The sequence below is a fragment of the Hylobates moloch genome, unplaced genomic scaffold, assembly GCF_009828535.3.
Source record: "Hylobates moloch isolate HMO894 unplaced genomic scaffold, HMol_V3 SCAFFOLD_21, whole genome shotgun sequence".
Classification (NCBI taxonomy): Eukaryota; Metazoa; Chordata; class Mammalia; order Primates; family Hylobatidae; genus Hylobates; species Hylobates moloch.
The window spans coordinates 24551522-24563670 of NW_026652296.1; the positions used below are offsets into that span (position 1 = coordinate 24551522).

At 49.8% G+C, this 12149-nt stretch overlaps 1 protein-coding gene across 19 annotated transcripts in view; it reads right to left on the bottom strand.

Moving 5' to 3' along the window:
• Positions 1 to 12149, bottom strand: part of EPB41L1 (erythrocyte membrane protein band 4.1 like 1) — a 145203-nt gene that overhangs the window by 10378 nt on the left and 122676 nt on the right. For 13 of the 19 annotated variants that reach the window (XM_032143234.2, XM_058433137.1, XM_058433136.1 and 10 more), the window contains 6 exons: positions 10749 to 10853; positions 8670 to 8753; positions 4106 to 4192; positions 3222 to 3305; positions 1124 to 1204; positions 674 to 790 (listed from right to left, as the gene is read on the bottom strand). In XM_032143234.2, the coding sequence (XP_031999125.1) occupies positions 674 to 790; positions 1124 to 1204; positions 3222 to 3305; positions 4106 to 4192; positions 8670 to 8753; positions 10749 to 10853 (558 nt within the window). The remainder of the gene's footprint in view (positions 1 to 673; positions 791 to 1123; positions 1205 to 3221; positions 3306 to 4105; positions 4193 to 8669; positions 8754 to 10748; positions 10854 to 12149) is intronic. The other 6 variants (XM_058433140.1, XM_058433130.1, XM_058433143.1 and 3 more) reach the window with 2 other exon arrangements.

Genomic DNA, 12149 nt, shown 5'->3' on the forward strand with positions numbered 1-12149 from the left:
AATTAGCCAGTGAGGTGGTGCACACTTGTAGGCCCAGCTGCTCGGGAGGCTGAGGCAGGAGAATCACTTAAACCCAGGAGCCAGAGATTGCAGTGAGTCAAGATTGTACCACTGCACTCCAGCCTGGGCGACAGAGCAAGACTCCATCTCAAAAAAAAAAAAAAAAATTGCAATCAAGCAAGACAAAAGGGATCAAGGGCTCTGGTCATCATGTCCCCTTAACAACATTCAGTGACTTGCGATAGAGAGAGAGACTCAGGGCCAGGAATGTGGCACTGGGCCTAGAAGACCTTTTTCTGACTTCTGGTTTACAGGAAATGCCCAAGGAGATAACGAGGACCTCCATCTGTCCCACCTCAATATCCAATGTCAATCCTCTCTTCATTTCCCTCCCTTTAAAAAAATTTTTAACCACTTCTGCATTTATTTTTCTGGATCTGGAGCCTGAAACCCCAAAGAAACCAAGGAACCAGTCTTCCTTCCTCTCCCCATCAACGTGTATCTTGGGGAGGTGCCTCTCTCCTTTGAGCAGCAAATCAGGAAGGCTGATGGGAGGAGGGTCAAAGCTGCACTAGCAGTCAAGTCACTGGGTTCTCGGATGGAAATGGCCCTCAGAGGATCTTGCTACTGCTCCCTCCTCTCTCTCATGGTTGCTGGGCCTCAAGAGCCTTACCTGTGGCTTCTTGTCCCTCTCTTCTGGGGATGGGTCTGTTTCTCTGTATACGACAGCTTTGGTTACCAGCATATCAGGATGCTGCAGTTTGGCCTCCTTGATGGCCAAAGCCAGGGCCTGGTGGTAAAGAACAGCAAAGGAAGGAACCATGAAATATCCAAGATGAGAGAGACTGTGAAGAACAGCAAGCCCTCTAGTGCACAGCTGGAGAAACTGAGGCCCAGGGAGGGGCAAGGTCAAACAACTAAAGGGAGAGACTAGAGCTCAGGTCTTCTGGCTCCTTCTGGCTCCCATCTAATGCCCCTTCCTTGGGGGTTTCTCATCTGAACAGGGTCAGCAAGAAGTGGACACCTTCTCTGCCCATGAGGGTAGCCATCCATGGGTAACCCAACATAGGAGGGATTGAGGACTGGGCAGTGGCACTGGGAAGAACGGTCCCTACCCCCATACCTGGTCTTGATCAACATCTTCATCCCCAGTAATGATGATTCGCTTCTCGATTCTTGTCTCAGAAAACCCTCCTTTCACAGTCTGCAGAGGGAGAGGGAGGTGAGGTCACTCTTGGGTCCTGTTGGGGCAGTAGCCTCAAGAGGGGACCTATCCAAATCATCTCTCAAGGGCAGGGCTGAGAACCAGCAGTTACCTTCTCTCCTGACTTCCTCAGATTTTTTCTTTTCTGGTTTTGGACTTCAAACTGCAGATCTTGCCTGGTTGCCACCACTCCCCAAAACTACCAAACCACCCCATCTAGGTCTTCCAAGCCCAGCTCCAATGCTGCCTCTCAGATCCTGATTGGCAATGCTTCTGTCTTCCTGCCTTGATACTCCCCGAGCACTGAGTCTGTCTCTCTCACAGTTCTGGACCTCTCTGCCTGGTGCCGACCATATGTGTGTCTGTGGCCTTGCTCACCTCACCAGGCTGCCAGCTCTTGAAGGCAGGGTCTGTATTTTGTTCATCTCTATATCCCCTCTCCCCCACTCCCTCACCCAGTCTAACCAGGGCAGTGCTGAATGCAGATTTGTTGAATGAACACATGAATGAAATGTGAATGGTGACAAGGTTCTGCCTTAAGCGACTTCAAACAATACTACAAGAGAAAATTAGATTGATGATACTTATGACCTCCGCTGTTTTCTGAAGGCAAGGGGTTTGGACAAGTTTAGAAGTAATAACTGAGGCAGGACCTAATTGTTTGGCATGTTAAAGCAGGGTGGTGTCTGTGGGGAATCCCAGCTGGAGTCAGGAGTGGATAGAAAGAAGAGGGGGCTCCCAGTTGGCAGGGACTTTGGGAAGAAGAGTTTCCTGAGCTGTCTGCTGTGGGCGTGGGATGTAAAACCTCCCATAAAGCTTTCAGAGAAGTCAACATTGCTCAGTAATGCTTTTGCTGAGAGTGGGTTCTTTGTGGGGTATGTGAGAAAGTGCTGAATCCTGTAGAGGCGCAGGCAGAGGCCAGGAGAGTCTGTGCATGAAGGCCCAGTGCAACTGACCAGAGTTCTCCTCTGATGGTTCATCAACCTGGCTGCTCCAGGCCTCCAGCCCTGGCTAGGCGCCCTCCTACCTTCCTCCTGGCCACATAGGTGTGGACGCATCAGCCCGCCTGCCTCCCAACTAGCCCTTGTCCTTATTGCTGGGTAACCCAGGAAGGCTTCCCTCCTTTGCCCCTACCTCTTCCTGCCTGAGCTCTGACTCACACCCTGGTCCAGGCCCTCCCCACCAGGCCTGAGTTATTTATTATCCGTCTCTCTCCATACTTCTCCCTCTTCTTTCTCCCACCTATCTACACATCCTGGTGGACCTGATATTCTCTCCTTAAACCTATGTTCACTGGGTTACTCTCCAATCTAAAAACCTTCATGGCTTTCCAATCTCCCTGAGGCCCAGATCCTCCAGAGTCAAATGTGTCCTGGTATTTGTTATTTGCTCTATATTCCACCTCCCTGCCCCCAGTGCAACCTAATTTCCCAGTTACACCCCCTACATGTGCTTCTCATGTCCCATAAACAGGCCTCACTTACTGCTACATCCAGCAGCCCCTGGCACAGAGGCCAACACAAAGTTGACACTCACTAACATCTGCTCAACGAACAAACAAATAAGCAAACACACAATTTCTGCTTCCCTCTTCTGCTTTGCTTAGAACACCCGCATCTGTCTTCTCCTCCCTCAGGTGTCCTGCCTGGCTTTCCAAGACTCTACTCAGTCCCTACTTCTTCCAGGAGATGCTTCCTGACTCTTGCAGGGTCTCCCATATGTCACCCCGTCTAGATTCCTCCAGCACTTTCCATCTACAAGGTGCACACGCCATGGTTCACAGTTACTTCAAAGAGGACAGTATTGTTCCCCCTAGCCTGGCTGTCAATGCCGTGTGGGAAGGGCCCGTGCCTAGAACAACATGTGGCACAGGACAAAGCGCACAGTATTCCAGAAGCTGGTAAACACTACAGGTTTTCTCTGTCCGCTTTACAGATGGCGAAGCCAAAGCAGAACAAGTCATGACCTTCTTGCCTGCAGCTCGGCTGGGGGCATGGGGCGCCCTGCTGCTACTCACTTTGGTGACATGGGTGGTGGTGGAGGTTGAGAGGGTTTCCGCAGTGGCGCCGTAGGTGCTGGTGAGGACATCTTTCCCGATGATCTGCAGAATATAACCACCCCCCACCCAGGGTGTCAGGTAAGGACACTGGGCTCTGGAGGGGTGGGGGCGGGGTGGGGTAAAGGGCCCCGTGAAGGTGACGTTTTGAAGTCAAGATGCTTTGAGCCATTAAGAATTCAAGAATACTAGAATCTTCAGAAAACTAGACCCATCAAATTCTCAAACCCTGGAATCTGAGATTCCTAGACGCTAAGATTCCTGAGGCCCAGAATCCTAACAATACCCTAGAATTTAAGAATCCTGGCATCATGGAAGAATGACCAAAAGGATCCAAGGTGGAAACAGAGCCCTCCTGATGCCCCATCCTGTCATAGCCAGGTGCACGCTGTCTGCAGAGCTAAACAATGAGAACCACAGACTTGGAGAATGCAAGAGCTGAAAGAGACCCTACAGTGACAGACGCAGGGTCACCGGGCAGGCACCAACAGAGGCAGGTCCAGAATCCAAGCCTCTGGCCTCCTAGTCCATTGCTCTTCCTGGTTAGTAGGGAGGGCAGATGCAAAAGAACCATCAGCAGCACCACTAAGGTGAGGGGCCGCTTCACCCTCACACGCCACCAATGCCCCACTTACATGTGTGGGCGGTGGGGAAAGGGCCACTCATGAGATTCTAGCAGGCACCAGGGAGCCCTGTGGGCATCTGAAAAGGGTCCAGCTTCCTGGTTCTGCACCTAGAAGGGTGCCTTCTGGGCTCAACGCTGCACTGCCTGCCAGCCATACATGGGTCCATGCCCATATTCTCAGTGCGAAGTCCCCTAGCCTGAGCTGGCCTTGCCCACTTACCGGAGAAAGAGAACGGATTTCCGTGGCCACCGTCTGTGGGCCTGGGATCATGGCAGCTGCCCCCTTCCCGGACTTGAGACTGTTCTCCTGGGGAAACAATAGTGCTCAGATGGCCAGCTCTCAGCCGGGTGGGCCCCCAGGATGGGCGGAGCACGTGGCCACATAGCTATCACGACCACAAGGTTGAGTAGAAACAGTAGAAGCAAAGGACTGAAGGCATCGTTCAGTTCCGCCTCCTCTCATTCATCCCTTGCTCACTCAGGCACACACTTGTTCACTTGCACACTCGCTCATTCAACAAACATTTACACACTGTCTGGCGTTAGGAACACTGTAGTGATCAAGACATGGCATTGTTCTCCGGAAGCACTAGCAGAGGAGTTGCCAGATTCAGGCTCGTGTCCTGCCCTGCCACCTTCGAGCCATGTGACTTGGGGCAGAGCCACTTCCTCTCTATTCATCTGTAAAATGATGAATGATGGCCTCACAGATTCATCTGTAAAAAACGACCCTTGCCCCAATCCCACAGAAAACCTATGAAGCTAATGGAGTAGAAAAGGTTTTGCAAACCAAAATACATAGGATAAATATAGGGGCATAAGCTGGCTATTTAGAATATAATAATAATAATGACTTTCTGAGTGCTTGCTATGTGCGAGGCATCATTTTAAGGATGTTACATGCCTCATCTCATTTAATTCTCATAACACCGGTCGGGCATTATTTTTAATATTCCTGATTTACAGATGAGAAACTGGAGGGCAAGAGAAACTTAAGTGTTCAGTCTCCCAGCAAGTTAGTGGTAGAGATGGAACTTAACTCCATGTTGTCTGACTCCAAGTCCGACACACTCTGCACGCCACTCTGCCCTTGGGAATCTTTCCCTTCAGACAGCTCTCTTGGCCCTACCTTAAATTCTAATTGCTAGATCTTCCTGGAATTGTCCCCTGACTTACTGCCCCCGATCTGGCGCCAGGGCCCAGCTGCCTGCTTCTACCTCCTACTTTCTGCACCATCTCAGGGCTCAGCCTTGTCTGTCCAGGGGCCCAGAACTGTGTCCATTCTGCAGGTCCTCAGTGGCCTGACCTCTGGTTCTGGTCCGGGCATGGCACTAGATCTGGACTTCTGCCTACCAAGGGACAGGTGAGGACAGAAACTCTCTGACTTTCCCCTGCCGCTCCCACACCTGCATCCTGCTAAGGCTGCCAGCAGCCTGGTTCCTTGGTACTGCACCACAAGGCACGTTCCCAGATGGCACCCGCAGTTCCAGAATGTGGCCCAGCAGCAGGCTTTCCAAGGGCAGCTTCCGGGCTCAATGCTTCCTTTCCCCGTAACAGCCACTAACCCCTCTGAATCCTAGCATCATTCTGGGAAGTTCTCCCTTAAAGCCTCTTATTCTCTCATTGTTCTGTCTTTCCCAGGGCAAAGCCTCACCTCCACCTTCACGCTAAAAACAGAGGCCACCACTAGGGACATCCGTCATTCAAAACAAGGCACCCTCTGCTCCTCCCTTCCTCTCCTGTATCCTTGGCCAGTCCCATCACCTGCCTCCAGGAGGAGTGGTTCCTCTCCCTGACCAAGGCAAATTCAGCCCTCTCTTCCTCCACATTCAGGCGCTCCTCACTTGCCACCCGCTCTCTGGGCCACCTCGGCTACTCAACAGCTTCTGCTGCCTCATGAAGGTCAAAGTCTCCTATCCCTTCACCTGTAGCCCAGATCTTTCTTGGACCCTAGGCCTTTAAAACCAGTTGTGTCCTAGACATTTGCCCCTGGAAATGTTCCACAGGCACCTCAGACTCATCCGATCTCGAACAGAATTCACTGCTTCTTCCACTTCCAACACACGCTTGTCACTAAAGAGCACTTTCCCCCATCGCTCTGTTTATATCAGCAGTTCTCCAACTTCAGAGGCATCAGCTGGAGGGCTTGGAAAAACACACACTGCTGGGCCCCACCCTAGAGTTTCCAAGTCAATAGGTCTAAGGAGGAGCCCAAAGGACCTGCCTTGCTAACAGGTTCCTGGAACCACATTTTGAGAACCACTGGCTAGTGAACAGTGTCACGAGCTCATCTTTCCTCTTGTCCCCTGAACATCCTACCAACCACCAAATCCTGTGCTTTCCCCGCTCCAGGCATCTCTTAACCCTGACCCCTTCTCTGCATCCACCTCCTTGCACTCCAGCCCCACCCCAGCCTGGGCACCAGCATCTAAGCTGGTTCCCTGCCTTCTCTCTCTGTCTCTCCCAGTGGCATGTGGACCCCAGAGCTCAAGGATGTTCCCTTCTTCAAGCTGGATTCACAGTGGCTGATACAGAACTGTACACATCATAGGTGTTCAATCAATACTTGTGGAAGGAAGGAGAGAGAGAGAGGGAGGGAAGAATTTTTTGCTCAAGTCCCTCCTCCACAGAGGTTGCTGGAATAATCTTTCTAAAACACGCAAACACATATCTGATGACATCATGTCCCTAATGTAAGAAATTTAAGTGATTCCCTATTGTCTGCAGGACAGAAGTTCGAACTTGGTATATGACATTTGAGGCCCATCAAGCTCTGGCCTAGCCTTCCTTTCCAGCTCTTCCCTGCCGACTCCTCCTCTATGTGCTTGACATCTGGCTTTCTTCACCACTGGTCCTTCCCCAAATGCTGCACTCCTTCCCTTCTGCCCTTTGCACTTGCTCTTCCCACTGTCTAGAATGCCTTCCCCCCGGGACCGTACTTTAATTTATCCTTCAATCATAGCTCACTCAAATGTCCCTGCCTAGGGAAAGCCTTTCCTGGCTCCTCCTGGCAGAGCTGTCACCCCATAGCCGTCCTCCTGGTGGCCCCTAGGATAGTGTTATTACACTGTCCCATGAAGGCAGGAAAGAAGTAACTGCAGCTCACATCTTCAGACTACTTATTATGCGCCAGGCACTGTTATCAGGGCTTTGCACAGATTGCTTTGGTTCCCCCTCACATCAGCCCTTTGAGGTCGTGCTATTACACTGCCCTCTACCCTCACCCATTTTACAGAAGTGAAAACTGAGGCTTGGAGAGGTTCAGGTGACTTGCCCAAGGTCATCCAGCCAGGAAGTGGGACAGCTGGGCCTTGTTCTCCACTGTATGCCCAGAACCTAAATACACGGGCACAGCACATTAAAGGTGCTCATGACGGTCATTTGAATGAATGAATTCCAGCAGGCAGTATAGTTTCTTCAACTGTATCCCCCATACCAGGCAGATAGTAGAGACTAATAAATGTTTTTGGAACAAATGAATGAATAGATGGATGGATGGATGGATGGGTAAATGAATGGTATAAGTGCCTGCTCACCATATGAACGGATTTAAATTTAGCCCTACAAGCATCCCAATGACACATGGTGAAGGACTGAGGGGAGAGGAGGAACTGAGTGACCAGGGAAAGGTGTGCAAGCTGGTAACTAGTTTGGACTTACTGATTTTAAAATTTCTGTGTATTCAAAACCTACCTGCTGGCTAGTCTAGATTGATGGAATTACCTTCCTATGTATATGTCAGGGGGTTGGCAAGAAAAAGTATTTGAAAACAACTTCTCAGTGGCTCAAGATAGATCTGGCTCCAGCACTGCTACCTTCCCTAGCCCGAGTAGCGGCTGCAACCGCAGCCCCAGCCCCATGTGGCCGATGGTCAGGATTAAGGGAGCAGAGCAGAGTGGCTGGGTTTGAAAATGGGGCTCCTGGTGTCAGAACACCTGGGGGTAACCTGGCACTACCACTTATTGATTGTGTGACCTTGGGTAAGTTGCTTTACCTCTCTGAACTTCAGTTACCTCATCTATAAAGGTTGTGGAGGGAAAAGCATCCACCTCACAGTGTCTGTGAGCATCCACTGAGATTTCACTCAGGAGTCTCAGCACATTGCCTGGAACCACAACCTGTGTACCAAATGCTATCTGTTCTGTTTAATCATGAAGGGATCTAGTGTTGCTGGGGTCTCTTAAGAACTGCAGAGTGGAGATTATTGCCATTTTACAGATGAGGACACCTGAGGCCAAGGGCCTTGCTTCATGGGTCAGAGAGAAAATAAGTAGCAGAACCATGAGGTCCCTCAATAGGAAGGTCCAAAAATCCTGTTTCCAACTTAGGGTCACCGCACGCCATCTACTGACCAAGGCAAGGAAGTGGTCTAAGGCACGAGACAATGTGCAGCCACCAGGATGGGTCCACAGGAAGGACTCCAGCCTCACCTTCAGAGTGGAGGTGAGATGAGCCAATGAAATCTCAGTGCAAGATGAGATTCGTGGGTGCCAATAACCAAAGAAGACCATCCTCTCTCTCTCTCTCTGCCGTGGCTGAGATGGTCTAGATAACTGACACTATCAGTGGGGATTCCATTACTCACTTCGGAAAACTGAGGCCTGACTGTATGTCCTGTGGCAACTAAAGCCCCAGATAATAAACGGCTGACTTATGTCCCGTGCCTGATGCAGCGAGGGCAGCTCACAACTTCCTGAAGCAGCCAGGTGATGTTAGCTTGTTCTCTGGCTGTTTGGCGGGGCAAGGGGCTGGTCAGAGAGGGAAGCCTCCTGGGTTCAACTTACCATGGTGGTCGATACGGTCTCCGTGGTGATGGAGGGAGTGGTTGCTATGAACTCCCTCCCCACTGAGGCACTCCCATCAACCTGCTGACCAGAGGAGGAGTCATTAGAGCTGGGGAGAGCCAGGTACACCTGCAGCATCTGTCACCTGGGCTCACGGCCTCCCAGTTACAAAGTGACAGGCTGTGTAAGTGAACATCACTGGCAGGGGGCTGCACACAGACCAAATCACAGAGGTGCAACAGGCCCTCATTACATTTCAACCAGTGTATTTCATAAATAAAAAATAATCTCAGACTATCTGGCAAATTCTATCCAAATTGCAATGCGTGTAATCTTTGACCTAACAATCTCTAGGAACTGACTCTTTGGATATAACCTTTGAAAAGCTCGCCAAGAAGTACGAGCAAGGAAATTCACAGCAGCGCTGATCATGAATTGCACAAAACAAAAACAATCACAGGGCAAGCCATTGGGAGACAGCGAAATAAATCAAGATTTGCCTCCTAACTGAGATGATCAAGAGTAAGGTGGGTCTATGTATGCCAACAAGGAGTGATCTCCAAAATAATTACTAAGAAGAAAGGTAAGGTGTAAGAAAATGATCGCTTCTGTGTAAACATTGTTAAGTATATAGAGATGTAGGTCTCTGTGTTGGAATAGGCTTATATTTTTTTCTGGGTGGTATTATAAGAAAAATCCCATTTTGTTCTGCTTGAATTGTATAACTATAAACTTTTTTTGTTGTTTTGTTTTTATGTCAATAAGGGTTACTGGGCTGTGGGATCTAGGGCCAATTTTAGTTTCTTTATACTTTTCTGTATGAAAACACAACAGAAACACGTGTTACTAAAAACAAAACAGGTCAGAGGGGGAAGCAGCTTGCCCAAGGTCACACAGCTCATCAGAACTCAAGAGTCCTGACCTGTAGTAGGCGGCCTCATAAACTCCTACCATCATTATAAAAGCGGGAGAAAAAAATCTGGAAACAAAAGAATTGCCCATGTTGTATTGGTTTATGTCTTATTTCAGTTTTCTCTCTTTTTCTTTTTTTTCTCTCTCTCTTTTTCCCTGTCACCCAAGCTGGAATGCAGTGGTGCAATCATAGCTCATAGTTCACTGCAGCTTCGACCTCCTGGGCTTAAGTGATCCTCCTACATCAGCCTCCCGAGTAGCTGGGACTACAGGCATGTGCTACCACACCCAGCTAATTTTTGTATTTTTTGTAGAGCTGGGGTCTCCCTATGTTGCCCAGGCTGGTCTTGTACTCCTGGGCTCAAGTGATCTGCCTGCCTTGGCCTCACAAAGTGCTGGGATTACAGATGTGAGCCACTGTTCCTGGTCTTATTTCAGTTCTTGAGAAAAAGGTTAGTCTCAGAGCAAAAAAGCTCCTAGCATTGTAGTTCTTCTGGCCAGGAAAAACCAGGAGGGCATCTATCAGCTCCTCAATCTTAACTTCCTAAGTTTAAAAAGCACGGAAGGAGTGCAGGGAATGGTCTGGAAGTCGTGGGCCTGTGCCTATGCCTGATGGCTTTCTCCAGGTGGTCAGGATGCTGCTTCTTGTCAAGACACACGATCTTTGGTTTTCTTCTTTCACTTTGTTCATTTTACTGATCTGATGTGGAACTCTAATGCATAAAAAATGACCCAAGGTGAGCTATTCTGACTGAAGCTGAATTGGGATCTCTCCCTCTTCTCTCCCAGGCAGCCCCCGAGATACCTCAAGAAACCTCTCCAACTCCTCCAAGCAATGTGAACACCAAGGTCCCAATCCACTAGTCAGTACAGTCCTCCCAATATGCCCAGGAGGAAGGGGTAGACAGGGTCATTCCCATTTTATGGATGGCTAAATGGAGGCTTTAAGAGGTATGGTCTGCCCAGGACAGGAACCTGCTTTACCTGTTGCCCCTCCCCAGAGCTCAGGGAGGACACTGAGGCACAGAAGAGCATCAGGATTAACATATGGGTTCCAGGGAAGCTGAGATTAAAAGAGTTGGCCAAGGGGTTTGGCCACAGCAGTGGGGACCCTACCACCAAATGCCCAGTACCCATGCTTAGGGTACTTTGGAAGGCACAAGTTACCTGGGTGTTATCCATAGCGGAGACTCTGGTCTGCAGTACAGCCTCCGGCTCAATCTTCTTTCTAATGGCCAGACTGCTGACAGTCATGGTTTCTGTTTTCACGGGCTGTAGGAAAAGGAGGGAGAATGCTCTGTAACTGAAACCCTAGCATGACCCTTGCTCACAGACAAAGTGTGGGGCCTGCAGGCTATCTCCTATCCCCACAGCTGGCCACATCTCTGGAAGGGTACTCAGGACAGGGTAAAAGAGTCGTGGTGTGATATCATAGACAAATAGCCCATGAGGAGAGCCGGGACCACCATCAGGACCAGGCAGGCCTGCCCTGCACCCCTGTGCCACACACCCTCATGGTGGCTATATGCTGTTTTTTAGGCTACTATTAGAACATCTACCATTTCATTAACATACTCTACGACAGGCCCCGGGCTAAGTGTTTTCCTTGTATACATAATGTCACCAAATCCTGGTGAGCTCACCACCTCTTAGCCACTTCAGCTGAACTCTTCTTTTTTTGTTTTTTTTCTTTTTCTTTTTTTTTTTTTTTTTTGAGACAGAGTCTCCCTTTGTCACCCAGGCTGGAGTGCAATGGTGTGATCTCGGCTCACTGTAACATCTGCCTTCCAGGTTCAAGCGATTCCCCTATCTCAGCCTCCCAGGTAGCTGGCCCTACAGGCCCATGCCACCACACCCAGCTAACTTTTGTATTTTTAGTAGAGACAGGGTTTCACCATGTTGGCCAGGCTGTTCTTGAACCCCTGACCTCAAGTGATCCACCTGCCTCAGCCTCCCAAAGTGCTGGGATTACAGGTGTGAGCCACTGCACCGGGCCTGGACTCTTCTTTAGAGCAAGAGCCACACATGCTTGGAGGCCTACAGCATCCAGGCAGGAAATGTCAATGAGTGAAGAGGGTTTGTTGAGGACTGGGGTGAAGTAGAGAGCATGTGGGGTCCATTTGGGTATGGCAAGCTGTGACTATGACCTCTAAGTATAGTTTTGTTTTGTTTTGTTTTGTTTTTGAGATGGAGTCTCGCTCTGTTGCCCAGGCTGGAGTGCAATGGCACGATCTCAGCTCACTGCAACCTCTGCCTCCCGAATTCAAGTGATTCTCCTGCCTCCCAAGTAGTTGGGATTACAGGTGGGTGCCGTCACGCCCGGCTAATTTTTGTATTTTTAGTAGAGACAGGGTTTCACCATGTTGGTCAGGGTGGTCTTGAACTCCTGACCTCAGGTGATCCACCTGCCTCAGCCTCCTAAAGTGCTGGGATTACAGGTGTGAACCACTGTGCCTGGACATTTTTTTTTTCTTGTTTTGTTTTGTTTTTAAGAGACAAGGTCTCACTCTGCCGCCCAGGCTGGAGTGCAGTGGCACGATCAAAGCTCACTGTAGCCTCGAACTCCTG